At 42.2% G+C, this 27,408-nt stretch overlaps 2 protein-coding genes across 2 annotated transcripts; both read right to left on the reverse strand.

Annotated features, from left to right (window-relative positions):
- Positions 1 to 900: 900 nt before the first annotated feature.
- On the reverse strand, positions 901 to 7,754 carry LOC128399067 (vomeronasal type-2 receptor 26-like). The gene is made up of 5 exons (XM_053360325.1): positions 7,675 to 7,754; positions 6,859 to 7,150; positions 3,530 to 3,757; positions 2,186 to 2,231; positions 901 to 1,802 (listed from the first exon to the last, which is right to left on the reverse strand). The coding sequence occupies exons 1-5, from the start codon at positions 7,752 to 7,754 to the stop codon at positions 901 to 903; spliced, it is 1,548 nt and encodes a 515-aa protein (XP_053216300.1).
- Positions 7,755 to 15,139: 7,385 nt separating this feature from the next.
- LOC128399068 (vomeronasal type-2 receptor 116-like) lies at positions 15,140 to 27,049 on the reverse strand. The gene is made up of 5 exons (XM_053360326.1): positions 26,650 to 27,049; positions 23,781 to 24,343; positions 18,726 to 18,953; positions 16,946 to 17,072; positions 15,140 to 16,041 (listed from the first exon to the last, which is right to left on the reverse strand). The coding sequence occupies exons 1-5, from the start codon at positions 27,047 to 27,049 to the stop codon at positions 15,140 to 15,142; spliced, it is 2,220 nt and encodes a 739-aa protein (XP_053216301.1).
- Positions 27,050 to 27,408: the final 359 nt, after the last annotated feature.

The raw sequence follows: 27,408 nt of genomic DNA on the forward strand, positions 1-27,408 counted from the left end.
AAGTCCTGCTCCTTCTGGGGTAGTTTGCCTTCCTCTGATCCCCACCCTGCACTCAGTTCTCACCTGTGGCTCCTGCACATTGTCAGCATGCAACAGCAGCCACATCCCACAAAACAGATTCAACTGACTGCCTAAATCAGGTGAGGGCAGCCAATGGGAAATTCTCTGCATGCAAAGGCAGGATATAGCAGACGAGAGCAAAAGTGGGCTCAATGCTTAAAGAGGTGGCTACTGCGGGTGCTGTAGAGGGAAATGATGTGAGATTTTTGACCAGCTTCGGCCCATCTGAAGCTGATAGAAGCTCGTCTTATCTTGAGCCCAAGCAGAGTAGTCCACACAGCAGAAGGATAAGCAGGTAAATGTGCTACATTGCTAATATTATTTATTTACACTCTATGCTGAGAGAATGCAAACATCCATCCTGCCTCTGCCGGGAGCAGGAAGCAACCGTCTCTCTAACAAAGAAACCGAGAGAACACTGAAAAACAGGAAACCAGGGAACATCACATCCAGTCTCCCATTCCCGTGGGAATCCAACAGTAACTTTGACTGTGGAATGCAAAACAATGTCCTGTGACTGCAGTTGCTGCTCAGTGAGGGAAATAGAAACCAACAAATGAGTGGGCAGATGGTTCTCGTAAACCTAGGAAGGGAGCCCACCTAGGAGATGGAAATTTTGAACCTAAACCTCCACTGCTTTATAGCATTAGTCATTTGTGAAAAAGGCTTAGGAAGAAGAACCTGAGGGAAAATCTGTACCTATTGCCTTTTGGACATTTTTGGCAAACAAAATTTAAGAAGCAAACTCTACCCATATCCAGAGCAGGGACTCAGAAAGTGATACCAGCCAGCAAGTCCATGTATTCTAAGACCCAACAGAACCACAAATTCCACTGTTATTTATACCTTTCTTTGGGTTAGCTGCTCTCTGTTATTCAGGTCAGGCCTCACCACAATAATGTAACATTTAGGGGTGAAAATGCAAGCCAGTAACCCAGCACCAGAAGCAGAGATGGAGAAGATCTCCACAGCCACCATGTATTTTCCTCTGGTGCTCAGGTAGGTTGGAATGAAGGAGAGCCAAACACTGCAGAAGACCAGCATGCTGAAGGTGATGAACTTGGCTTCGTTGAAAGTGTCAGGCAACTTCCTGGCTAGGAAGGCTACCGTTAAGCTGATAATGGCCAGGAAGCCCATGTAGCCCAAAACACAATAGAACATGGAGACTGACCCTTCATTACATAGAAATATGATTTCTTCAGGCATTGAGTGCATGTCCACATCTGGGAATGGGGGAGAGGTTGCCAGCCAGAGGACACAGATTCCTACTTGAACAATGGAGCAGGAAAACACAATGGAATAAGCCAGTTCTTTGCCTACCCATTTCCTCATATTGGATCCTGGTTTGGTAGCCATGAATGCCAAAACCACCAATATGGTTTTGGCTAAGATGCTGGAGAGGGCCACAGAGAAGACAATGACAAAAGCAGTTTGTCGGAGAAGGCAAGTCACCATATTAGGTTTTCCGATAAACAACAAAGAAGAGAGGAAACACAAGAGAAGGGAGATAAGGAGACCATAGGTGAGGCTTCGGTTGTTGGCTTTGACTATGGCTGTATCGCGATGCTTAATGAAGATGCTGAGCACCAGAATTGTTATTAGAGAGAATAAAAGTGCAGAGGAAGTTGAAACAATGGCCAAGGTTTCATCAAAAGCTAGGAAGTTTGGAATCTTAGGAATGCATAGATCCTGGCCGCTGTTTGGATACTGATCTGCTGGGCAACTGATACATGTTTCCGTATCTGAAAATACACAAACAATGTGTGACAATTTGAAGTAACCAAAAGTATTCTTAAGAATTTTACATCACTAGCCCATTTAGCATAGTGTTTTCTGCATCGGAATGTATAAGAGCTTCAAGCCCAAATGCTTTTGTCAAACAACCTTAGAGGAGAAAACACCTAGTCCACCCAAATTTTCTAGAAATGGTAGGTAAAATATATTAGCTGCCACTTAAAAAATAAATCTTCAAGATGTTTTAAAGATTAAAGTATATTGGTGTTATCTATAAACAATGAGATGAACACATCTGTTAATTTAAGCCTTCTCTCCTGCAGCAGTTTAATGTCAACTAAATTGCCAGGAGCCCAGAGGTTCTGCATTATCTTAAGATGTCATCTCTAACCTTTCTCATTTGAGATCATTCCTTCTGGACATGGATCACAATCATAGCAGCAAAACTTCTCCCCTTCCTTCTTTTTCTTCCCGTAACCAGGATGGCAGTTGGCATTACATATAGAAAGTGGTGGCAGCTATCCAAAGAGATAGGAAGAGTTTAATATTAAGATATTGTTTTGAGGAATTTTTTCAAATATACAATATCAGGTGATTTAACAGGAGTTCACATGGTGTTCCTTTTGTAGTGGCTCAAGTAATTTAAGGTAACCTATTATAGTAGTTCTGCTCCTATCTGCAGGGTCACTACAAGCAAATTATCCCATCACTTTTGGGTTGTGGTGTCCTGTTAGGCCCCATTCTGCCTCCTATGGTATTTATCATCTATATGATACTCTTAGGAATAATATGCTAAGATCTGGGACATGACATCACCTGTATGCTGATGATATGCAGTTCTACCTTGTCATTTCATTAGAATGAAAGGAGGGACTGAAGTTATTTGACAGGTGTCTGGAGTGAGTGATGGATGGGATGTGGGCTGAATCCTTATCACAGAGAAATGCTTTGGGTGGGTGTTTCCTACGCCTGCTTTGTTCTGTGAGGGGTTGCATTCCCTTTGAAGCAAGAGATCTGGGAGCACTCCTTGATTCTAACTCATCACTAGAGTCTGAAGTATTTTTTGGTGCTAGCTAGGAGTCCTCCACCCTCCTTAGACCTATTCACCAGCTACAAACACTCCTAGGTGTATATATCCTGAACTTGCTTCATACAAAATCAAGAAAATTATGAAGTTCATTCTCAACCAAAATACTGATACAGCTAGCTTAGTATTTAATCTAAAGCCACTAACTGGAGAACTGCTTCATGGATTTCATAAACAAGAATGCTGGATGATGCTGGACTCTCTGATAGCCATTGCTCCTTCTTAGTGGGAGATGCCTTCTGCGCATGTTGCTCATTTTGGTAATGTGGCTCATTAGTTTTTGTACTGATAGACCTTACAGCATTACTTAAAGGACAATATTTTCTCCTGGATGGCTTATTGACATGCAATAAATAAAAAGGGAATGTCAGTATCACATGTAATGTAATACTATGTACAAAGAAAAGTGCCAATAGCAAAACTGAAGGCCAACAAGCACAGCCTCAGAGGCTGAAGGTGCAAACATGCAGGACAAGTCACTCTTTCAAAAAGAGAATCTCTCCATTAAAGCACTATCCATCTAGATATGAAAACTATATATGAAAAATAAGCTATATTAAATAATAAATTTCAAAATTATTAATGTATGAAATGCTTTGTTACATCCCATTCTGTGGAAAATCAGGGACTGTGCCATTTTTTCCATACCTGAGTGAAGTCTCTGTGCCATTTGATTTGGTCCTCATCAATGGTGAGCTCTTTGCCCGGAGGGGCCTGAGGATCCAGCCTTCCCACTTGGACTCTGATGTATGATCTATTTGGGAAAGTGACCAAGTTGGTAATATCAAGGCCAGCTGCTAACTCTCCATATTCATTTAATGCAATTTGATCCCCAGCACTGTTGTTGAATGAGATTATCTGCAGGAATGAGTGGAGCTAAGAGGAAGAGAATAAAAAGGTCTGTAAAGCATTCAAATAATTTGATTAAGATTGTTGAATAGCTTTCCTAGACGGAATTAATTCCTTTTCCTCTAGTAGTTGAACACTTTGGTTTGCAATGGAAAGGAGGAGGGAGAAAAGCAGAGTCTACAGACAGCGATGACACAGTTGCTATCCTCTTCTGGGGACCTACCAGTGAGTACAGGTTTGGCTTCGGGGGCCAGAAACCCCTGGCAGTGGGTAGACAGGGAAAGATGGGGTCTTCCAGGACATGCCCAAGCAGTGGCAGCCCCCCAAATGAGGATCCCCTCAGAAGCCAGTGCCTGGCATGGGGGTTCTGCTTGTGCTCACTCAGAATAGTGTAAACTGGGGCACGGGCCCCCGGCCTCCATCCTTACACCACTGGGTAACTGGACAGGTAAGAGAGACAGAGAGAATTGCAGAAGGATGTGGGAAAAAATGGAGGGGTTTTGCAGTGTGGAGAAGGTGGTTGGCACAGCTTCAGTTAAATGTAGTTTTTGGTAGTCTGCTGCTTGTGAAAGCCTGTGTCATCTAAAGTCTGTTTAGTATCATTATTGTAAGTATTCTAATTTCTATCTTTGATATAATTACTAAAGGTTTATTTTTTAATTTCTTAAGTTTTATTCTTTTATTTCTTTACTGATAAGTAAATGCCTACTCACAAAATGGACCAATGCAGTGAATACTTTGTAAGAGGGAACAATACCTGCCAAGGATCTGCATACTGAGGAGAGAGTTTTCCCTTAGCATCTCTTCTGTTGCGGATGGCTCCAGCCAAGTGCATGCTATTTAAGGCATGTGCCAAAGCATAGACAGCATTATAAACACTGTAGCTGTGGCCAGTCATACTCATTTCAAAATATGGTGCAGGGAGGCTCTCCAGCATTTCCTCTCCAGTACACATTTGATCGCTGGATGTTGAGAGAGTGGAATTTGAAAGTGAACAACTGAATGCATCTTCCCAGAAATCTTGGATAAAACCATCTGCCTCTGTCCAATGAGGACGTATACTCCGAAGAAAGTCTTTAAAGTTGTGAATCTCCTTGAAGTGAATTGCAAAGGAGATAGCACCATGGAACATTCGTATATTAACAGTAAATTTTTGAAGGCTATATAATATGAAGTCAATTTGGGTAGTTGTAATCCATACTTTTCCTTCACGTGACTTCTTTTGAGGAAATAGTAGCTGAGTTAATTCCATTGTGATTAAAGCACCTGATAACCATATAATAAATCTACCTTCTCCATATACAAGAACTGCATTGGCTCTGCTGGTTGTGAAAGTTGGTAACCAAATCCTTGCGTCCTGCAGCATTTCTAGGTTGTTACTGTTATAAATTATATTGAGTTCCACTCTTTCTGTGAATGCTGAACAGATTCCATTCTTGAAAAGCATTGGCTCAATTGTCTGTAAGAAACGTTCCCCAGCTTCATTAGCTGGAGTGATGAGCCCAACCCATTTCCATCTAAAATGCAGAAGTAACTGGATAATTCCCTGATACTGAAGGTCTTCATTGGGGACCATGCGGTAAAAGGAAGGGAACTTGGTTCCATAATTTATGGGTGGTTCAAATGAACCATATGAAATCTGGAAAAGCAAAGGCCAAACGTTTCCAAGTGGAAACAAGAAATCATGATATCCCAAAATATTTGTATATAAACACACACACACACACACACACACACACACACACACACTGAATATATATCCCAAATGTACCAAATTACATAGAAAAACAGATATAATCTTGTTCTTGGTTTCTGTAGATATTTATTGTTATTATTATGGCATCATCCCAGCTTTATACTTGTACACACTGATAGTCTACAAGTAGAGAGGAGCATTGATCATCATTCATGTTAATATACTAAATGGAAGACTCAACAAAAGTCCAAAGTGGACTTTTGCTCTGTAACCTTTATAGTGATTGTAGGGAGCGGCTGATTCTCTATCTATTGATATTTATTTATTATTTATTTATTATTTATTCTTATTTATTATTAATGACATCATCACAGCTTCATTCTTGTACATTTTGATTGTAACCAAGAATAGGGGAGCATTTATCATGGGTCATGTTTATATACTAAGTGGATGATTAAGAAAAACTTCAAGGTGGAAGTGGAGTGAAAGAAATTGTTGATTATGTACTTTTGCTCTATAACCTTTGTAATGTTTGTAGGGTGCCATTGATTCTCTATCTACTAAGTACTCTCTCAGGAAGTTTTCCTGGGAAATCCTGAAGAGCTCCATTAGATTGTACAGTGGTACCTCGGGTTAAGTACTTAATTCGTTCTGGAGGTCCGTTCTTAACCTGAAACATTTCTTAACCTGAAGTACCACTTTGGCTAATGGGGCCTCCTGCTGCTACCGTGCCGCCGGAGCACAATTTCTGTTCTTATCCTGAAGCAAAGTTCTTAATCTGAAGCACTATTTCTGGGTTAGCGGAGTCTGTAACCTGACGCGTATGTAACCCAAGGTACCATTGTATATGCTATTCTTCTCTGAGCACTATAAACCAAATCATATAAAATATCAGTAAAATATAAAATACTGTACCAACACTATTTAAAGTGACTAAAGTGAAATACAACAATGAAGCACAATGCTGACACCACCATATAACGCTCTGAAGTGACAAATGCCAGAACAATAGCAAGAAAACAGTGTTTTCAATTAGCCTCTGAAAGTGAACAATGTTGAGTAACATCATACTTTGGGAAAGGACTATCTTGATTTTTAAGGGAAGGAATATTTTTAGTTAATGTGTTCTCTGCTATTTTTGCCTATGAATCCAATGCCAATGTCATATATTCAGTAGCTCACAGGAAGCCAGTGCAGTGCTCTCAGGATTGATGTATATGAACCCATCTAGGTGTCTCATTTACAAACCTGGCAGCTTTAGCGAAACCTATTACATCTATTAAACAGAAACGGTCCCTTCTTACACACATTGTTGGATATGCATATTATGGCCCTTTTACTTTGTCCATTTTACAACTCCATATTTGTGAATCAGTAGATTCCTAATGCAAGGAAAGCATGACATCTCTGTTTTTCAAAATCCATATTCTACCTGTGGCATCTTGAAAAGACCTAAGATGTTTGCCATGCACCAGGAGGTATCAGAGCTGAGTCCCCCAATGACTCCTATGACATTTTTCTGGATGCCACACCTGTAGTTGGGAACAAAGTGACGTGATTTAAAGAGCAGGTCCAGAGTGTTTCGGTAGGTCATCTTTGAATCATAATAGCTATCATAGATGTGGAAGCCGAGAGAGACATTGGGCAACATCCTGGGATTCTCGTTGATCTCATCAACAGCAAACACCAAGGCCAGGATTTGCTGGTAGAACTTTGTCAACACCCTGCAAATGAAGGGAGGTTTTGTTTGATGGGAAAATTAAACAGTGCACAGAATCTAGATAGGAGAGATTCACCTGCCTCCTGATAAGGAGAGGATGAAGCCAGCAAAGTTTATTTACTCATTTGTGCAATCTGAGAATACTGTGTAATTCAAAAAGCTGTTGCATATTTCTTTATATCTTCAGCAACCCATATTTGTTTTCGCCACCTTGAAAATTTGGGTATTATCAAAAAAGTTCAGTACCAGACTACTTGGCTATATGCTTTTCCTAATTTTTATGCCATCTCTTTTCTCTTTCTCCTACTCTCTTTTCTATTTCTCTTTAAACAATTAGACTCAAAAGAGCTTATTGTTCATTGACAGTATGCACATAGCCTATACGTACAGAGATTTCTAATAAAATCTCTCCTCACATTTAAAAATTAAAGTTCTAAAGCAACCCCCCTTCATATCAATCAAAGTTATTTTTTGTCCCATTAAGCATATATGGAATAATTAAAATAATATCAATTAACGGTTACTTACAGTGGGGCATCAATGAAGTCCTGGGAAGGGTGTTTCTTGAAGGAAACCTTGCGGACTATGTAATAAATATGAGATGCCATTGCACCAATGACCAGGTCTCCTGGCTCATACCACTCGTGTGGAACATGAACAGGATGATTTGTTGCGCATTGAGAGCTTTGTCCTTGGGACACTATATTGGGGAGCAGCAGAAGCAGCAGGAGCAACATCCTGATGGCAAATTCCCTTGTGTGCATGGACTCCCCTGCTTCTCTCGACAGTATTATTCCTCTCCTCCACCTGATCTGAACAAGACAAATTGGGTGGCAGCTGACTCTGTCAATTTGGTACTTTAAAGGACATGTATCCACCTTATTGTTAGCTTGAAGATTGTCACAACAGAATGCCTTGGATACCAAATAAGATGTAGTGGTTTGATATGAAAGAGGGAAACTGATAACTGATAAGTAACAGAGCCCTGCCTAGTCGTCTATGGAGCACAGAGGAGCTTATAATCATTTCAGGATTGCTTGTTGATTCTTTTTCCCCACTGTGACATCTGGAGGTTCAGTCAGGTAGATTGATTATTGTAATTTTAGTAATGATAGGGGAGAGAATCAGTTGTGCAGTGTTTTTGGATTCTATGGCGCATCAGCAGTAGGGGAACTGCCAAAATATTACTATTATTATTTTTTAAATAGATATTTTTATTGATTTCTCAATATTGTTCCATTAGCGACCTCATTATAACAATACCAGTTTTATCTAATTAATGCAATTATGAATGCCAATTATGCAAATGTCAATTATATGATTTAATTAAACGTTTCCACTTGTATGCTAGATTTGATGGCTTCATTCTTCTTCATTATTTCTGTGTTCCACTATGTTAATAACTTCCATTGCATTCCATGCACATATAGCAATCTGTTAGATAACAGCTACAGTCTTCTGTTTTCTATTTGTGTTGGTATATTAGGTAATTTATAAAGTTTGAAGTGAGGAACTCTAAGTGTAATACTTATTCTTTCCTGCGTGTGACAATTTCCCCCCCATGATGTTTTCCCGTCCATATATGGTGCTGGATCCTTCATTCCTGCAACTGTTGATGGTTCACATCATGGCCTGTGGTAAGCAGTTATTCCACAGGTTCCAAAAGTCACTGCATCACTTTGTCCTGTGATTTGGCTTCCAGTAAAGAAGCAGTGTTCACCATTTTTTCCAGCCTAGGAGGAACGGTCTGAATCTAGACTGCAGATAATAATAATAATATAATAAAATTTTATTTATATCCCGCCGAAGCTGGGCTCAGAGCGGCTAATAACAGTAAAAGTAACACAGTTTACATAAAATCACAAGCTATTAATTGAAATACGTTCTAAAATCAATTCATAATCAAATTAATGGCAACCATTGCACTAGAGTTCTATGAGGATTACCAAAGGAGGGGGTCAGACTGTGCCTTGGCCAAAGGCCTGGTGGAATAGCTCTGTCTTGCAGGCCCTGCGGAAAGACGTCAAGTCCCGCATGGCCCTAGTCTCTTGTGACAGAGCCTTCCACCACATCAAGGCCACAGCCGAAAAAGCTCTGGCTCTGCTTGAGGCCAGCCTAACTTCCCTGCAGTCCGGCACCTCCAAGATGTTTCTGTTTGAAGACCGTAAGGTCATTCATGGGATATACCAGGAGAGGCGGTCCCGTAGGTACGAGGGTCCTAGGCTGTACAGGGTTATAAATGTTAAAACCAGCACCTTAAACCTGATCCTGTACTCCACCGGGAGCCAGTGCAGCTGGTATAGCTCCAGGTGAATGTGATCCTGATAGTTAATCCAAAAGCATCTATTGCCGTAGCTGGTAGACAGGAAGCTGGACCTGCCAATGTAATTATTTTTGTAACATCACAAAATCATAGGCAAGGAATGAACCTACAAGGTCAGCAGGATATCTAGAGTTGAGCTGGTCCCATCCTTTCCCCGCTTCCTATTTTGTTAGTATTGTGGGATCCTTCAGTCTCCCACCTATGTAAGACTGATCAGACATGGTTTGCCATCACATTAACTGAATGGTGGCAGCAGTTCTGGATAGCATCCTTGCCTTATCAAGAAGTGGGAGCACTGGATTATAGCATCAATACACCAATGGGATATCAGAGCCCCACAAGGCATGATGGAGAACAGCAACAACTTGGAAAAGAGAGATGCGACAAACTTGGCACCTCAGTTACTGCTCAAGCCCATGTGCCCGCTCTCACTGAAATATATTGCCCCCACCTCACTGAACAACCTTTGACCTGAAGGCTTAAAAACAAAACCTCACTATCCCAGGGGGATCTTTGTGAGGGGGATAACCAAGAATTTAGAGTCTCAAGCAGGTGTTCTTTAAATAAACAATAAAGATTTATTTTTAGAACAAGGTAGTATAATACAACTGGAGAAACTGAGGTTACTTCAATAAGAATAGGTAAAGGTAAAGGTACCCCTGCCCGTACGGGCCAGTCTTGACAGACTCTAGGGTTGTGCGCCCATCTCACTCAAGAGGCCGAGGGCCAGCGCTGTCCGCAGACACTTCCGGGTCACGTGGCCAGCGTGACAAGCTGCATCTGGCGAGCCAGCGCAGCACACGGAACGCCGTTTACCTTCCCGCCGGTAAGCGGTCCCTATTTATCTACTTGCACCCGGGGGTGCTTTCGAACTGCTAGGTTGGCAGGCGCTGGGACAGAGCAACGGGAGCGCACTCCGCCGTGGGGATTCGAACCGCCGACCTTTCGATCGGCAAGCCCTAGGTGCTGAGGCTTTTACCCACAGTGCCACCCGCGCTATTCAATAAGAATACACTACTTCAATTCGCTTTCAGAGGTTTGGGCTTTATAGTTTGTTTCCTTTCTAAGGTGGTACTTTCCTTCAGTTACCCACCCCTTTAACAAATGCAGCTCTTTTTTTAAAAAATAATATTTATTAAAGTTTTGAAAAAAATTCAAAAATAAAGAAAAACAAAAAAATACAAAATACAGAAAAAGTAAAAACAATGAAAAAGAAATCCATCTTTCCATGTCTTGTCTTTCATTTACTTGTTTCCTTGACCTCCTCACACCTCCCTTTTTTGTATTCTAGTTCAATTGATTATTTCAGCAAATCCTTTCCATTCTTGTTTTTATCTTACTAATTTATCTTAATATATTGTAACTTTACATTCTGACCTGTTAACAATCCATTCTTCCTTAACCCTATATAACATTACTGCAAAAGCCACATTACATCATTCCAACATCCTTTTAGCATTCCTTAATTTTACAGTGTTTCTGTAGATAGTCTTTAAATTTCTTCCAATCTTCTTCTACTGACTCTTCTCCCTGGTCTCGGATTCTGCCAGTCATTTCCGCCAGTTCCATATAGTCCATCACCTTCATCTGCCATTCTTCCCGGGTGGGTAAATCTTGTGTCTTCCAATTCTTCGCTATAAGTATTCTTGCTGCTGTTGTTGCATACATAAAAAAAGTTCTATCCTTCTTTAACACCAATTGGCTGACCATGCCCAGGAGAAAGGCCTCTGGTTTCTTCAGAAAGGTATATTTAAATACCTTTTTCATTTCATTATAGATCATCTCCCAGAAAGCCTTAATACTTGGGCACGTCCACCAAAGGTGAAAGAATGTACCTTCATTTTCTTTACATTTCCAACACTTATTATCGGGCAAGTGATATATTTTTGCAAGCTTGACTGGTGTCATGTACCACCTGTATATCATTTTCATAATATTTTCTCTTAAGGCATTACATGCTGTAAATTTCATACCTGTGGTCCATAACTGTTCCCAGTCAGCCAACATAATGTTATGTCCGACATCTTGTGCCCATTTTATCATAGCAGATTTCACCGTTTCATCCTGAGTATTCCATTTCAACAGCAAGTTATACATTCTTGATAATATCTTAGTTTTGGGATCTAACAGTTCTGTTTCCAATTTTGATTTTTCCACCTGGAAGCCAATTTTCTTGTCCAGATTGTAAGCCTCCCTTATTTGATAATAATGAAGCCAATCCCGCACTTTGTCTTTTAGTTTCTCAAAGCTCTGCAATTTCAATTTATCTCCTTCTTGTTCCAAACAACAAATGCAGCTCCTGAGGTACTTTCAGTAAAAGTCTTAAGGGCTCACCCCCCCCCATCTGCCTTCACTGGGATTTGGGAGTCTCTTCTTTCCTCAGAAGAGTCTCTCCCCTCCAGATTAGTTGGAGACCTAAGTAGACTCATCTCTTTCAGCTCCTCCTTCTCCTGTCTCACCCTCAGTCTCCCAGCAAGATCCGGTCCTATTACTCCTGCAGGACATTACACTCAGTCCTTCACTGTACACTCAGAGTGGATGTTTTATTCCAGAACCAACTCTCCCTCCTCCACCCTCCTATATCCCTAATTCCTAACCTCTCCAGCCTCCCTCCTCAACCACCTCAACTCAGCTCCCCTCTTAACCAATTACCGCCCGGTTTCGAATCTCCCATTCCTGGGTAAGGTGATTGAGAGAGCGGTTGCTGAACAGCTTGGTAGGTTTCTGGATGAAACATCGGCTCTCGATCCATTCCAGTCCGGCTTCCGCGCTGGTCATGGGACCGAGACGGCTCTGGTCGCCCTAACAGATGATCTCCGCAGGCAGCTGGATCGAGGCGGGTCAGGGCTGCTGATTCTTCTAGACCTGTCAGCAGCCTTCGACATGGTCGATCATGAACTCCTAGACCACCGCCTTGCCGACGTGGGGATCCAGGGCACAGTCCTCCAATGGCTGCGCTCGTTTCTCTCTGGTCGGGGACAGAGGGTGGCGCTTGGGGGGGAATTGTCATCGCGCCACTCCTTGGTGTGTGGAGTGCCTCAGGGTGCGATTCTCTCCCCGATGCTTTTTAACATCTTTATGCGCCCCCTCGCCCAGCTTGTTCGGAGTTTTGGGCTGGGTTGCCATCAGTATGCCGATGACACCCAACTCTATCTGTTGATGGATGGCCATCCTGACTCGGCCCCAGACACACTGACCAGATGCCTGGAGGCTGTGGCTGGATGGTTACGTGGGAGCCGGTTGAAGTTAAATCCTTCGAAGACAGAGGTCCTCTGGCTGGGACGGGACGATATGGGATTGAGGGGGCAACTCCCATCTCTTGCGGGGGTGCAGTTAGTGCCAGCACCGTCCGTTAAGAGTTTGGGTGTAATCTTCGATACCTCCCTCTCTATGGAGGCGCAGATTACAGCTATAACAAAGGCGGCATTTTTTCATCTCCGCCAAGCTAAGCAGTTGGCCCCTTATCTCTTTCGCCCTGACCTAGCCACTGTGATCCATGCGACGGTCACCTCCAGACTGGATTATTGTAACTCGCTCTACGTGGGGCTGCCCTTGAGACTGACCCAGAAACTCCAGCGGGTGCAGAATGCCGCGGCGAGACTCCTTATGGGGTCTTCGCTGCGAGACCACATTCATCCGGTGCTATATCAGCTGCACTGGCTCCCGGTGGAGTACAGGATCAGGTTTAAGGTGCTGGTTTTAACCTTTAAAGCCCTATACGGCCTAGGACCCTCGTACCTACGGGACCGCCTCTCCTGGTATGCCCCACAAAGAAACCTACGGTCTGCAAATAAAAACATCCTGAAGGTCCCAGGCCTCAGAGAGGTTAGGCTGGCCTCAACTAGAGCCAGGGCCTTCTCGGCTGCGGCTCCAATCTGGTGGAACGCTCTGTCAGAAGAGACTAGGGCCCTGCGGGACTTGACATCTTTCCGCAGGGCCTGCAAGACAGAGTTGTTCCACCAGGCCTTTGGTCAGGGCGCAGCCTGACTCCCTCCTCTGGCAACCTGCACAGAGTTTTGCTTAATGGTTGCCATTAATTTGATTTTAATTAATTTTTATAATGAAATATTTTTAGAATGTTGGTTTATTTGATTGTTTGATTATTTGATTGTTGTTAGCCGCTCTGAGCCTGGCTTCGGCTGGGGAGGGCGGGATATAAATAAAATTTATTATTATTATTATTATTATTAACCACACTCTAACTCCATCTCCCTCAAAATCCACTCCTTTTAAACTCTCCCTCCTGGAACCACAGCCAATCAGAGGCTGCCGTTCTTTAACCATTTACTGGCAGGAGAAAAAAGTAAAAAGAAATACTTGTGGAACCAACGTTTCCATCACAACAGACACAACATTTTACAGGGACTGAAAGAAACACCACGGACAGAATAACTGCCACACAGGAAGAACAAGGATATAGTTTGAGTGCCTCATTTTTAGTTCTATGAATCATTTCATGTGTCAACACGAATAGAAGTTATTAATATTGCAGTTGTTGCATAAAGGATTATTATTCTGACCGGAATATAATAGAAAGTAATAAGATTTTCGAATGTAGAAATAAAGGAAATCATCTAGCATGTGGGGGGGACGGGACCTAAATTATATGATTCGGTATTTGAGTGATTAGTATTAGTATTATAATTTGGTATTGTTTTAATGACACTATTATTGGATGGCAATTGTAAATTAATAAAAATTATTATAACAGAAATAATGTTTTCCTCCAGATATTGTTGCATATCTCTGCTACTTTTCTTTCTTAAAACTATTTAAAAAACAAGGGAAATGGCTGTTTTAAACTTCTCCTTCTATTCCTCAGGTGCCTTGTGTGAGAGAGATAAAGAATGTAGAGCCCTTAACTATTTCACAATGTTTTTTGTTTCTGGTACCCTTTTTTTTGTCTTCAAGATGAATTTGCAGATTCCATGAAGTAATTGATAAGAGACTTTTTATTAACAATCATTCATACAGTACATGTACAACACTGAACAACTGAACTTAACCTTTCTAAATGAAAAGGCTGAGAGTTTTGCTATTAAGATTCCATTTGCTTTAAATATACAGTAATACATGACAGGGGTGTATGGAGTGTTAGGGAGGGGTAGTAACTCTAGCGGGGACCAAGTCGTGATCCTTCTGGTGCAGTTTGTCTACCTCAGATCCCCACCCTGCACTCAGTTCTCACCTGTGGCTCCTACACATTGTCAGCTTGCAACAACAGCCACATCCCATGAATCAGATTCAACTGGCTCCCTAAATCAGGTGAGGGCAGCCAATGGGCCTCAAATTCTCAGTGAGTTAGGGAATTTCTCTGCATGCAAAGACAGGATGTAGAATATGAGAGCAAAAGTGGGCCCAATGCTCAAAAAGGTGGCTACTGCAGGTGCTGTAGAGGGAAATGAGGGGCAGATGGGTCTCGTAAACCTAAGAAGGGAGCCCACCTAGGAGAAGGATATTTTGAACCTAAACCTCCATTGCTTTACAGCATTACTCATTTGTGAAAAAGCCTTTGGGAATAGAACCTGAGGAAAAATCTGCACCCATTGCCTTGGGGAAACTTTGGCAGACAAAAAAGTTAAGAAGCAAATTCTACACATATCCAGAGTTAGGACGTGTAAAGTGATACCAGCCAGCAAGTCCCAACAGAGCCACAAATTCCACTGTTATTTATACCTTTCTTTGTGTTAGCTGCTCTTTGTTGTTTAGGTCTGGCCTCACCACAATAATGTAGCATTTAGGGGTGAAAATGCAAACCAGTAACCCAGCACCAGAAGCAAAGATGGAGAAGATCTCCACAGCCACCATGTATTTTCCTCTGGTGCTCAGGTAGGTTGGAATGAAGGAGAGCCAAACACTGCAGAAGACCAGCATGCTGAAGGTGATGAACTTGGCTTCGTTGAAAGTGTCAGGCAACTTCCTGGCTAAGAAGGCCACCGTGAAGCTGATAGTGGCCAGGAAGCCCATGTAGCCCAAAACACAATAGAACATGGAGACTGACCCTTCATTACATAGAAATATGATTTCTTCAGGCATTGAGTGCATGTCCACATCTGGGAATGGGGGAGAGGTTGCCAGCCAGAGGACACAGATTCCTACTTGAACAATGGAACAGGAAAAGACAATGGAATAAGCCAGTTCTTTGCCTACCCATTTCCTCATATTGGATCCTGGTTTGGTAGCCATGAATGCCAAAACCACCAATATGGTTTTGGCTAAGATGCTGGAGAGGGCCACAGAGAAGACAATGCCAAAAGCAGTTTGTCGGAGAAGGCAAGTTGCCATATTAGGTTTTCCGATAAACAACAAAGAAGAGAGGAAACACAAGAGGAGGGAGATAAGGAGACCATAGGTGAGGCTTCGGTTGTTGGCTTTGACTATGGCTGTATTGCGATGCTTAATGAAGATGCCTAGCACTAAAATTGTGATCAGAGAGAATAGAAGCACAGAGGAAGTTGAAACAATGGTCAGGGTTTCATCAAAGGCTAGGAAGTTTGGAATCTTAGGAATGCATAGATCCTGGCCGCTGTTTGGATACTGATCTGCTGGGCAACTGATACATGTTTCCATGTCTGAAAATACACAAGTAATGTGTGACAATTTGAAGTAACCAAAAGTATTCTTAAGAATTTCACATCACTAGTCCATTTTGCATAGTGTTTTCTATGTCAGAATGTATAAGCCCAAATGCTTTTGTACTAGGTGTATCAAAAATAAAACTTGTGTATCAATTCTGGAATTTTCTACATGGGTGACATCTTTTTTTACTGTCCCCCTGCTTTTTCTTAGAGCCACATAAACAGTACAACAAAATGAGAAATGAATTACTGCTGAAATCTTTGGATCTTGGAAAAGCGAGTTTGATAAGACTTTCACCCTATTGTCAAAAACCTACTTATTCGAGGAGAAAACACCACTTCTATTCCACCCTAATTTTGTAGAAGATGGAGGTAAAATATATTAAAGGTAAAGGGACCCCTGACCATTAGGAGTTGCGGCGCTCCTCTCGCTTTATTGGCCGAGGGAGCTGGCGTACAGTTTCCAGGTTATGCTGCCAGCATGACTATGCCGCTTCTGGCGAACCGGAGCAGCGCACAGAAACGCCATTTACCTTCCCGCTGGAGCGGTACCTATTTATCTACTTTGATGTGCTTTCGAACTGCTAGGTTGGCAGGAGCAGGGACCAAGCAGTGGCAGAGCACCCTGTCGCGGGGATTTGAACTGTCGACCTTCTGATCTGCAAGTCCTAGGCGCTGTGGTTTAACCCACAGCGCCACCCGTGTCCCCAGAATATATTAGCTTCCACTTAAAAAAGAAAACTTCAGGATTTTAAAGGTAAAAATATATTGATGTTATCTATAAACAATGAGAAGAACAAATCTGTTAATTTAAGCCTTCTCTCCTGCAGCAGTTTAATGTCAACTAAATTGCCAGGAGCCCAGAGGTTCTGCATTATCTTAAGATGTCATCTCTAACCTTTCTCATTTGAAATCATTCCTTCTGGACATGGATCACAATCATAGCAGCAAAACTTCTCCCCCTCCTTCTTTTTCTTCCCGTAACCAGGATGGCAGTTGGCATTACATACAGAAAGCGGTGGCACCTATGCAAAGAGATAGGAAGAGTATAATATTATGATATTGTTTTGGGGAATTTACCAAATATCCACTATTAGGTGATTTAATAGTAAATGGGAGGACTAATAGCGTGAAATTATCCGTAGGTACACTTATTCTTAAGGAAATCAGTCCTATGTGCTCACTGGAAGGACAGGTCCTGAAGCTGAGACTCCAATACTTTGGCCACCTCATGAGAAGAGAAGATTCCCTGGAAGAGACCCTGATGTTGGTAATGAAATTAAGAAGGTGCTTAAGTGTACCTTTCATAAAAAACCAGAGGCCTTTCTCCTGGGCATGGTAGGCCAATTGGTGTCAAAGAAAGATAGGACGTTCTTTATGTATGCTACAACAGCAGCAAGAGTTCTCCTAGCAAAGTATTGGAAGACACAAGAACTACCTATGCTGGAAGAGTGGCAGACGAAGGTGATCGACTACATGGGACTGGCGGAGATGACGGGCAGAATCCGAGACCAAGGGAAAGAGACGGTGGAAGAAGATTGGAAGAAATTTTATCTTAAAAATTGTTGTAAAATTAGTGAGTGATAAAATGTCATGGGTAAAGCATAGCAGATTTGCAGCGATAAATGAGTGGACAAGTAGGGAAGAAAAGGGTTAAAGAAAGGGAATTACAAGTAATTTAGATCAGGGGTTGCTGAAAAAGTTTTAAACAAGGATGCAGAAAAGGGAGGCATGGGGAAGTCGTTGAAATTGGGTACAAGAAAAAATTTATGAAATTATACATGTTTATATGTGTGTTTGTCTGTGTATTGTTGTTTGTAATGTCCTATAATATATGTTGAAAAGCCAATAAAAATTTTATATATATATAAAAAAGAGACCCTGATGTTGGGAAAGATGGAGGGCACAAGGAGAAGGGGACAACAGAGCACGAGATGGTTGGACAGTGTTCTCGAAGCTACCAGCATGAGTTTGACTAAACTGCGGGAGGCAGTGGAAGACAGAAGTGCCTGGCGTGCTCTGGTCCATGGGGTCATGAAGAGTCGGACACGACTAAACGACTAAACAACAAGAACACACAAGTGGCACATACAGTAGGGTAAAAAGCTGCTGTTCTAAGCATCATACAAGCTTAAGATGTCAGTATTCATGCCTGGACCATCCAACCATATAGCTGTGTTTGACTCCATCAAAAGGCCAAGCCAGGGGTGAAATCACACCGAATTCTGTGTGATTTCACCCCTGGTTTGGCCTTTTGATGGAGTCACCACCTAACGGCATTTGCTTCAAGGAGTCCACATGGTGTTCCTTTGTGTGGCACAAGGAATTAAAGGTAAGCCATTATAGTGGTTCTGCTCCTACCTACAGGGTCATTACAAGAAACTAGCAATAGGAAATCATTCCATGACTTTTGGGTAGTGGTTTCCTGTTAGGCCACATCCTGTCTCAGAGAGAAATGCTTTCGGATCCTATGCCTGACCTGTTCTGGGAGGAGTTGCATTCCATTTGAAGCAAGAGGTCTGGGAGCACTCCTCTATTCTAACTCATCACTAGTCTGAAGTGGTTTCAAGTGCTAGTGAATTTCAAAATGAATAATGTGTGAAGTGCTTTTGTTACATCCCATTTTGTGGATAATCACAAATTCTGGGTTTTCAGGGACTGTGCCTTTATTTCCATACCTTAGTGAAGCGTCTGTGCCATTTGATTCTGTCTTCATTAATGGTGAGCTCTTTGCCCGGAGGGGCCTGAGGATCCAAGCTGCCCACTTTGACTCTGACATAGGAATTATTTGGGAAAGTGACCAAGTTGGTAATATCAAAGCCAGCTGCTAACTCTCCATATTCATTTAATGCAATTTCATCCCCAGCACTGTTGTTGAATGAGATTCTCTGCAGGAATGAGTGGAGCTAAGTGGAAAGAGAACCAAAGTTAAACACTTCAGTTCACAATAGAGAACATCCATATTTTAGTTGCACATACAGTAGGAGTAGGAAATCATGAATCAGTGCCAATTCAACATTCAACAGACTTGCATCAATATATTATGGAGAGATGGGACCATACACCTGCTGGCTTGGGACCAGCCTTTGTCAAGATCCAAGAAAGGGAAGGGATTTGAGAAGTCATGTAAGAGAAGAGTTGGGAGCTCATGTCCTCAAAGGATAGGAATGCAACATGAGAACATCGGACTGGACCTTTCCATAGTTTATAGAGTGGATTTGACCATGGTTGGATGTTGGATGCAGAGAAGTGATAGGGAGCCGCAGCTGGAGAACCCTAAAGGGACACCCCGAGGAAAGGAGGCTCAGAGCCAGGGGATTGGTGGTGGGATGACAAGGAGTGATCAGTGGGAGAAGAGGGAGCCGACAGGGAGGAAGAGGTGTCAGAAACAGAAGAGGCAACAGGGTTAAGGGAGCAGGAAAATTTCAGCAGACTGAAATCCAGACTCAGAGGGAGAAGAGGAGAAGGGAGAAAAGCAGGGTCTAGAGACAGTGATCACACAGTTGCTAGCCTCTTCTGGGGACCTACCAGTGAGGCTGCAGAACCTCCCTGGTGGTGGGCATACAGGGAAAGATGAGTAGTTGGGGAGAAGGCCTTCCAGGATGTGCCCAGGTAAAGGCAGCTCCCTGATGGGCTGCTCTTCGGTTTTCTCTCGGATATGAGGATCCCTGCAAAAGCCAGTGCCTGGGGTTGGGGTCCTGGTTGTGCTCCCTCAGAATAATGCTCCCAGGGCCATGGGCCCCAGGCCCCCAACCTTACACCACTGGGTAACTGGACAGGTAAGAGAGACAGAGAGAATTGGGGAGGGATATGGGGAGAAAACGGAGGGGTTTGCAGTGTGAAGGAGGTGGTTGGCACAGCTACAGTTACCTGTAGTTGTTGGTAGTCTGTTGCTTCTGAAAGTCTGCGTAATCTAAAGTCCATTTAGTATCAATATAGGAAATATTCTAATTCCCATCTTTCATACAATAAATTTACTTAAGGTTTATTTTTAATTTCTTAAGTTTTATTCTTTCATTTCTTTACTGATGATTAAATGCCAACTCACATAATGTACCAATGCAGTGAATGCTTTGTAACAGAGAACATTACCTGCCAAGGATTTGTATACCGAGGAGAGAGTTTTCCCTTAGCACCTCTTCTGTTGCGGATGGCTCCAGCCAAGTGCATGCTATTTAAGGCATGTGCCAAAGCATAGACAGCATTGTAAATACTATAGCTGTGGCCAGTCATGCTCATTTCAAAAAATGGTGCAGGGAGGCTCTCCAGCATCTCCTCTCCAGTACACATAGTTGCTGAGAGAGTGGAATTTGAAAGTGAACAACTGAATGCATCTTCCCAGAAATCTTGGATAAAACCATCTGTGTCTGTCCAATGAGGATATATACGCCGAAGAAAGTCTTTAAAGTTGTGAATCGCCTTGGAGTGAATTGCAAAGGATATAGCACCATGGAGAATTCGTATTTTAAAATTAAATTTTTTTTGAAGGCTATATAATATGAAATCAATTTGGGTACTTGTAATCCATACTTTTCCTTCATGTGACTTCTTTTGAGCAAATAGTAGCTGAGTAAACTCCATTATGATAAAAGCATTTGCCAACCATATACTAAATCTACTTCCTCCATGTAGAAGAATTGCATTAGCTTTGCTTGTTGTGAAGCTTGGTAACTTAATCTTTATGTCCACCATTTCTAGTAAGTTATTGTTATAATGTATATTGGGTTTAACTCTTTCTGTGAATGCTGAACAGATTCCATTCTTGAAAAGCATTGGCTCAATATTCTGCAAGAAACGTTCTCCGGCTTCATTAGCTGGAGTGATGAGCCCAACCCATTTCCATCTGAAATGCAGAAGTAACTGGATAATTCCCTGATACTGAAGGTCTTCATTGGGGACCATGCGGTAAAAGGAAGGGAACTTGGTTCCATAATTTATGGCTGGTTCAAATGAACCGTATGAAATCTGGAAAAAGCAAAAGCCAAATGTTTTCAAGTGGAAACAAGAACTCATGATATTCCAATTTATTTAGATATAAACACATGCACGCACACACACTTAAAAATTGAATATATATTGAATCTATATCCGAAGTTTACCAAGTTTAGGGAGAGCACCAACCCCAGCTTGTACATACTGATTGTATCCAAGAATAGGGGAGCATTTGGGGGAGGAGCTTCTGGCAAGCTGCGATGGAGGATTGCTGAATTCCATCACCGCTGTACGTTCCAGAATCAGAGGCTGAGATGGGAGTAATCAGCCACCCTACATTCCCCAGGCTGGGGAGTGGCAGCTCATCCACAGATCGCCCAACACCCCAAATTCAGAAGGAGGGGCTGGGGGCGCTGGATGGAAAGCCCGGAATGTTTCTTGGCAACTCTTTAAAGTCACCACCATTTAGCAGCAAGCTTCCAGTTCTTAAGATGAAAAATTGGGTTTAAGTTTTGGACATGATCTTAGCGAAGGGGGAGAAACTACTCTGCTAATTAATTCAGCCACTGAGGTGCTAAAAAGTATTTGAATGGAAGAAGGATTAACATCTATGTAGACTATAAACAACATGGTTCCAAACAGTTTGACTGAGATTACATACAGACTCGGTTTACAGCTAAAGCAGACTGACTCTCACATCTTACAGAGAGCACAAAGTGAAACTGGCTACTAAGTCACATGTCAGAATGACTCAATAGTTAGCAGTTAGGCCTGAATAACTTTAGCTATTGTGCAGTCCCAGCACTTCCCAGCCTGATACATGTTGCACCCTAGGGAACGCTTTTATAAATAAATCAGACAAATTATCCGGTGATTGACAATAAACCAACTTAATCACATTACGTTGTATATGGTCTTTAACATTGAACAATTTGATCGCTACGTGTTTGCGTGTTGAGGTCCCCAATCCACCCCCCAAAATAACTCACAACGGACACGTAATTTTTTGTTTAAGATTTTTGGCATGATTTTGGCCACAACTTTATTAAAATACAAACTGTGAGTGGTTGTTTAGGCATTGGTTAAGACTATCTGTCCCCCCACCTGGGGACAGAACTGACTTCCGGGCACCACCGAAAGACAGTGCGGGGGAAAGCAAGTCGGGGAAGAATTGGAGCTGAGACACAGACCCTCAACTCTCACCCGCCTGCTCCCCGAAGGCTTGCCGGCCCTAGTCCCATTCCAGGGATTGGACGAAAAGATGGCAAGCCCCAGGATTCCTTTAACGGAATTCCCTTTCCGCAGCAACCATGGAGGGGCAGGCCCAGCCTATCCTAACCCCTCCTCCACCAGATTTATAACCAATGCCTAACCACAACCTTACAAGTTGTGACGATTTGCTACGCAGTAGGCAAAAACCACCCAGCCAGCCAATTTGCCAGGTGGAAAAATTCCTACCAGGCCCCTGCTCAAAGGCAGACGACCCCATGACAGGCATAGCAAGGTCAACGCAACAACCCCTTATTCTAGGGCGGGTGGGCGGGTGATCCGTTGCACGCAGCAAAAGAGAAAGTAGAAGGCTGCATGCAGAGTATTTAAACCTTTTACCCCTCCCACCAAAATTGCAACATAACTTTTCCCCCAGCAACTCGGCAATCCAATCAATGCCCCCTGGCCATCTTGGAGAACTTACCCAGCAACAAAGGGGGTGGCTCAGTAGACCCCACCGCAACACGTGCTCTCCCTGAAGGAGAACACGCTTTTGCACGTGCTGAAGTGTTCCCTGAATTAGCCATTGCGATACAAGCTTGATTATCCTCATAGATGGTCACAGGCTGTTGCACTTCATATCCCAAATCATTTAATACCTGGTTGTACCATGTGACTTCATTACACACTTCAAATAATGCAGAAAATTCTGCTTCACATGTAGATGTGGCAACAAAACTTTGCTTTTTGGATTTCCAACCAATTAGTGAATTTCTAAACATGACCACTAGACCGCTGATTGATTTTCTCGTGGATGGAAGTTTGTGAAGTCATTGTCCACAAACACCTGCAAATCACTTGAATTAGATGCAGATAACTTTATACACTTATTCTGTGTACCCTTCAGATCTCAGTATTCGCTTCAGAGCAGCCCAATCATGTATACTAGGCTTAGTTACTTTTCTGCTTAGAATACCTACACAAAATGAAATATCAGGCCTTGACCATTGGCTCAGGTACAGAAGAGATCCTATTACCGATTGGTATAAATCTGTTTGATCAAACAAAACATCACTTTCAATCTTTTGAAAATCTACAGTCATAGGAGTTTGCACAGCATTACAATCCTGCATTTCTAGCTGTTCAAGCAGACCTTTAATCTTTTCCTCTTGGCATATTAAGAAACTTCCATCTGCTTCTCTGCCTATTTGGACACCTAAATAGTGACTTATTGGTCCTAGGTCTTTCAGTTTGAAATGTTTTTCCAACTGATTTGCTATCTTTCGAATTTTACCTGTGGAACCACCTGCCACCATCAAGTCATCTACAAAGATCAAAACCAATATGTAATTGTCACCTGATCCTCTTGTATACAAGCAAGGGTCAGCAATGCTCCTTTTAAATCCAATATTTAAGAGTTGTGTGTTTATACAATCGTTCCAGCATTTAGCACTTTGCCGAAGACCATAAACAGCTTTGTCTAATTTCCACACCAAATCATTCCCCTCCTCAAACCCTGGGGGTTGCCGCATGTATATCACCTGGTCCAGAGGAGCATTTAGATATGCAGAAGTAATATCCTAATGATTTACTTCCAATTTCTCGTCAGCTGCAACAGACAAAAGAATCCTCACTGATTTTGCCTTGGCAGTGCGCGCAAAAAGCTCATCATAGTGAATTCCTGGCTTTTGTGCAAAACCTTTTGCTACCAGTCTGGCTTTAAAACGTGTGTCACCAGACACCTGAGTCTTCCTTTTAAAGACCCACCTGCTAGAAATTAACTTTTCACCTGGTGGCAATTTGGCTAGTGTGTAAACCTTATTTTCTTTGAATGATCCCAACTCTTCTTTCATGGCGTCAAACCACTGGGTTTGTTCCTTAGAAGGTAGTTTAAGAACTTGAGCAAAGTTCTGTGGCTCTGTACAATTAACATGACACACTTTTGTTGCGCCAAAAGTCAATTTATCGGGGGTAATACCCTTGGTAGTCCGTGTGGACCTCCTAGGAATAACCACTGGGCTTTCCTTCTCTTGTTGCTCCTCCAGTTCATCATTTTGTTGTTCCTCTGATTCACTGTTTGTTGCACTTTGCAAAGTATCAGTGTCTGAGGGCAATTTCCCCCCACTTTCTAGCCTTTCCTCAGCAGCTGGCTGTACTGAGAGAGGAATTAAAATACTAGGATTGGCATGAACCTGTTCCCACCTATCCTGATCAGCAAATTCAGCATTTTGTGAAATGACTACTCTGCCACGTCCCAAAGCAAAACGATAATGCCAGCTAGAATAGCCCTGATAGCCAATGAAACGTAGCTTTCTGGTTTTAGGCTCACCTTTGCATCTCAGAGACTTAGGGATATGAACAAAAGCCCAACTCCCCCACACATGTAAACCTGCGTAATCTGGTTCCTTCCCAAAAAGAGAATATCACCCGTTGAGGCATCTGATCAAGACTTGTATTTTAAAATGAGCTTAAAAATATATATTTGCAGATGCTTGTGTGTTTTTATGCCAGGCAGAAGACCAGCTGGCTAAAAGACTTTGGCAGATGTTTATCCTCCTGGCCAAAGGCCCCCCCGATTTATTTATAGCAGGAGCCAAAATTCTCAAAGTTGTAAAAAGGGAATTACAGGCTGGGAGCAAAGGTTACTAGGTTACTGACCCTACAGAATACAATCAAGCTGCAAAAGCACTAATTAAGAGTTAGTAAATAGTAGGATTTATTGTTTAACAGAAAATAATACCATGTGCCTCCCATTAGAGACTTTAGCCACATTTTCCTAAGGTTAAAGGGCAAGAGCTAATAGAAACAGCAGCTGGCTTGAAAGGGGGGTTGCTTTTGGAAAGTGTTTTTACTAAGTTCCTTTTTACTTTGAAAAGGCCTTTGCTTCTAAAAATCTATATATGTTATGTATGAAATATATTGGCTTAAATGCAATTATGCAAAGGATTTAGAAAGTAAGAAATGTTAGATTCTTATGTTAGATTCTTATTTCATTGATGGTGTGTGAGAATGTGAACCCAAGATCTCTGATCTCTGTTTAAGACAGAATGAGCATCTGTTTTAACCATCTGTTTTGGAGGGCAATAGGGCAAGAAGGGCAAAAGGTGATCTGGTAATTAAGGTGCCTTGTTGAGGCAAATGTAAGATATATGGCTACTTGTTTGCCATTTATAGATAGAAGGAAATATAGCTCTTTGTCTCCCATAAAAGGTAATAGGAAATGGGTGTATCTTTTATGATTGGTTCTAGCAAACAGCCAATAGGAATTTCAACCAGGCTGATTGGACAGAGGCAGCCAAAGGAGGAGCAAGGGGGCTGGGCTGAGGAAATATAAGTGCTGACCATCAGGGCTGGAGTGCGCAGAGCTTTGGTAACCATATACCACTGTGTCTCTCATTTATTTGTCTGACAAATAAATTATTATTTTAATTTCTCTATTGCTGCGTGGAATATTTCATTCCAGCTAAGCGTTAACCACAAGCAGGGTGCTACACCGTGGCAGTAGTCAAAGTACGGTTCACTAAAAAATTGGCAGTCAAGAGAGCTTCTCTCCAGAGCTTTGCATCATTTTGCAATCCAGCATCAGTTAACAAGCTGTCATTTACAATTTGTATGACACCCACACGTCTCTCTGCAACTCCATTTTGCCAGGGACTATTTGGACATGTGAGACGATGGCGTTTAAGCCATGCCTGGAAATGATTACTTAAATATTCGCCTCCTCGGTCGGTTTGGAGTTGAATAAGTGGCCTTTGAAAACATCATTCTGCCCATACCTTCCAGGACTTAAAAGCATCAGCACATTCTGATTTGTTTCTCAATAGATATAGCCATGAATACCTTGTTTTATCAGCCACAATAATTAGGCCATATCTAGATCCTCCCTCACTCTCTGGAAAAGGACCAATTAAGTCAGAATGAACAAGTTTCAAAGCATGTGTAGAAATTCTATCACTTCTACCTGGTATTGGCTGCAACTTTGATTTTGCTTGCTTGCAAATAGCACAATCAAGGTATGTGCTACACTGGTTAACATTTAAATCTTTACATATTTTTTGCATGTTCTCTAGATATTTGAAACTTGCTTGCTCCATTTTTCTGTGCAAAGCATGGATGCAGTTTTTATGTGGGCAATTAGAGTTTCGCTGACATAGTTCAGTTATTAACACATCATTTTTTCCAGCTTTAGGTCTCTCTGTTACCCCATCACTTGGCGGAGAATGCTGTAAAGGGTACAAGCCATCCACCATTTTTGTAGAAGCAATTACCTAGCCCTGTTTCTTAATAAAACATTCATCACCCTCAAAAATAAATTCAAAACCAACATTGATAAGGCATGAAATTGACAATAAAGAAAATTTTAGTTCTTCAACAAACAATACATACCTCAATTCTGCATCTAGGCATGGCAAATAACACATACCTATACCTGATATTGGGCAAGACAAATGCTGTCCTTGCCTTTTGGCAATTTGCTGAGTGTTGTAAAGCAGTCAGGGCTGTCCATTATGATTCTGGCAGAGCCAGAGTCCAAAATGTAGCTGTCTGGAGAAATTTTCTTTTCTTTTCTTGCGGTGGCCGAGACGAAATGCGTCCGCTTTTCTGTCTCATGTGTATCGCTTGCTTTTCCTGGGTTTTTCATGTGCCCGAGCTTGCCACGCCGATAGCATTTCTTTGCCAACATGGCACAATCTGTGGAGCGTTCTTCGGTCCCATCGCCTCCTGAGAATCTGGGTTTCTGGTTAGCAGGGCGACTCAAACTCCTCTGGTCTGCCTTCTCACTCAGCTTTTCCACGCACTTTTCAGATTCCTCCTGTAGACGGGTTGTTACATACACCATCGATAAATCTTCTTGCCTCATGCTTTCAAGAGAGGTTATCACAATATTAAAGCTTGGTGGGAGACTGGATAGCAGGATATAGACTTGATCCAGGTCTGGAAATCTTTTACCTCTCCTTTGCAACTGGAGGAATAGCATGCGCAAAGTCTGGAGGTGTGTAGTTAAACATCCACCTTCAGGTAGCACAGTTCTATACAGTCTCCTAGTTAATCCAATTATTGAACAAGCACTGTCAGACAGGTGTATCTGATGTAGACAATCCCAATATTCTTTGGCAGAGTCCAAATGTGCAATGTGCAGGACCTGTGGTTTCTCTAGAGCCAACAAAATGTGCGCTCTGGCTCTATCATCTTCTTCACGTTCCTGCTCAGAGGGTTGTG

Source organism: Podarcis raffonei, chromosome 13, assembly GCF_027172205.1.
Source record: "Podarcis raffonei isolate rPodRaf1 chromosome 13, rPodRaf1.pri, whole genome shotgun sequence".
Classification (NCBI taxonomy): domain Eukaryota; kingdom Metazoa; phylum Chordata; class Lepidosauria; order Squamata; family Lacertidae; genus Podarcis; species Podarcis raffonei.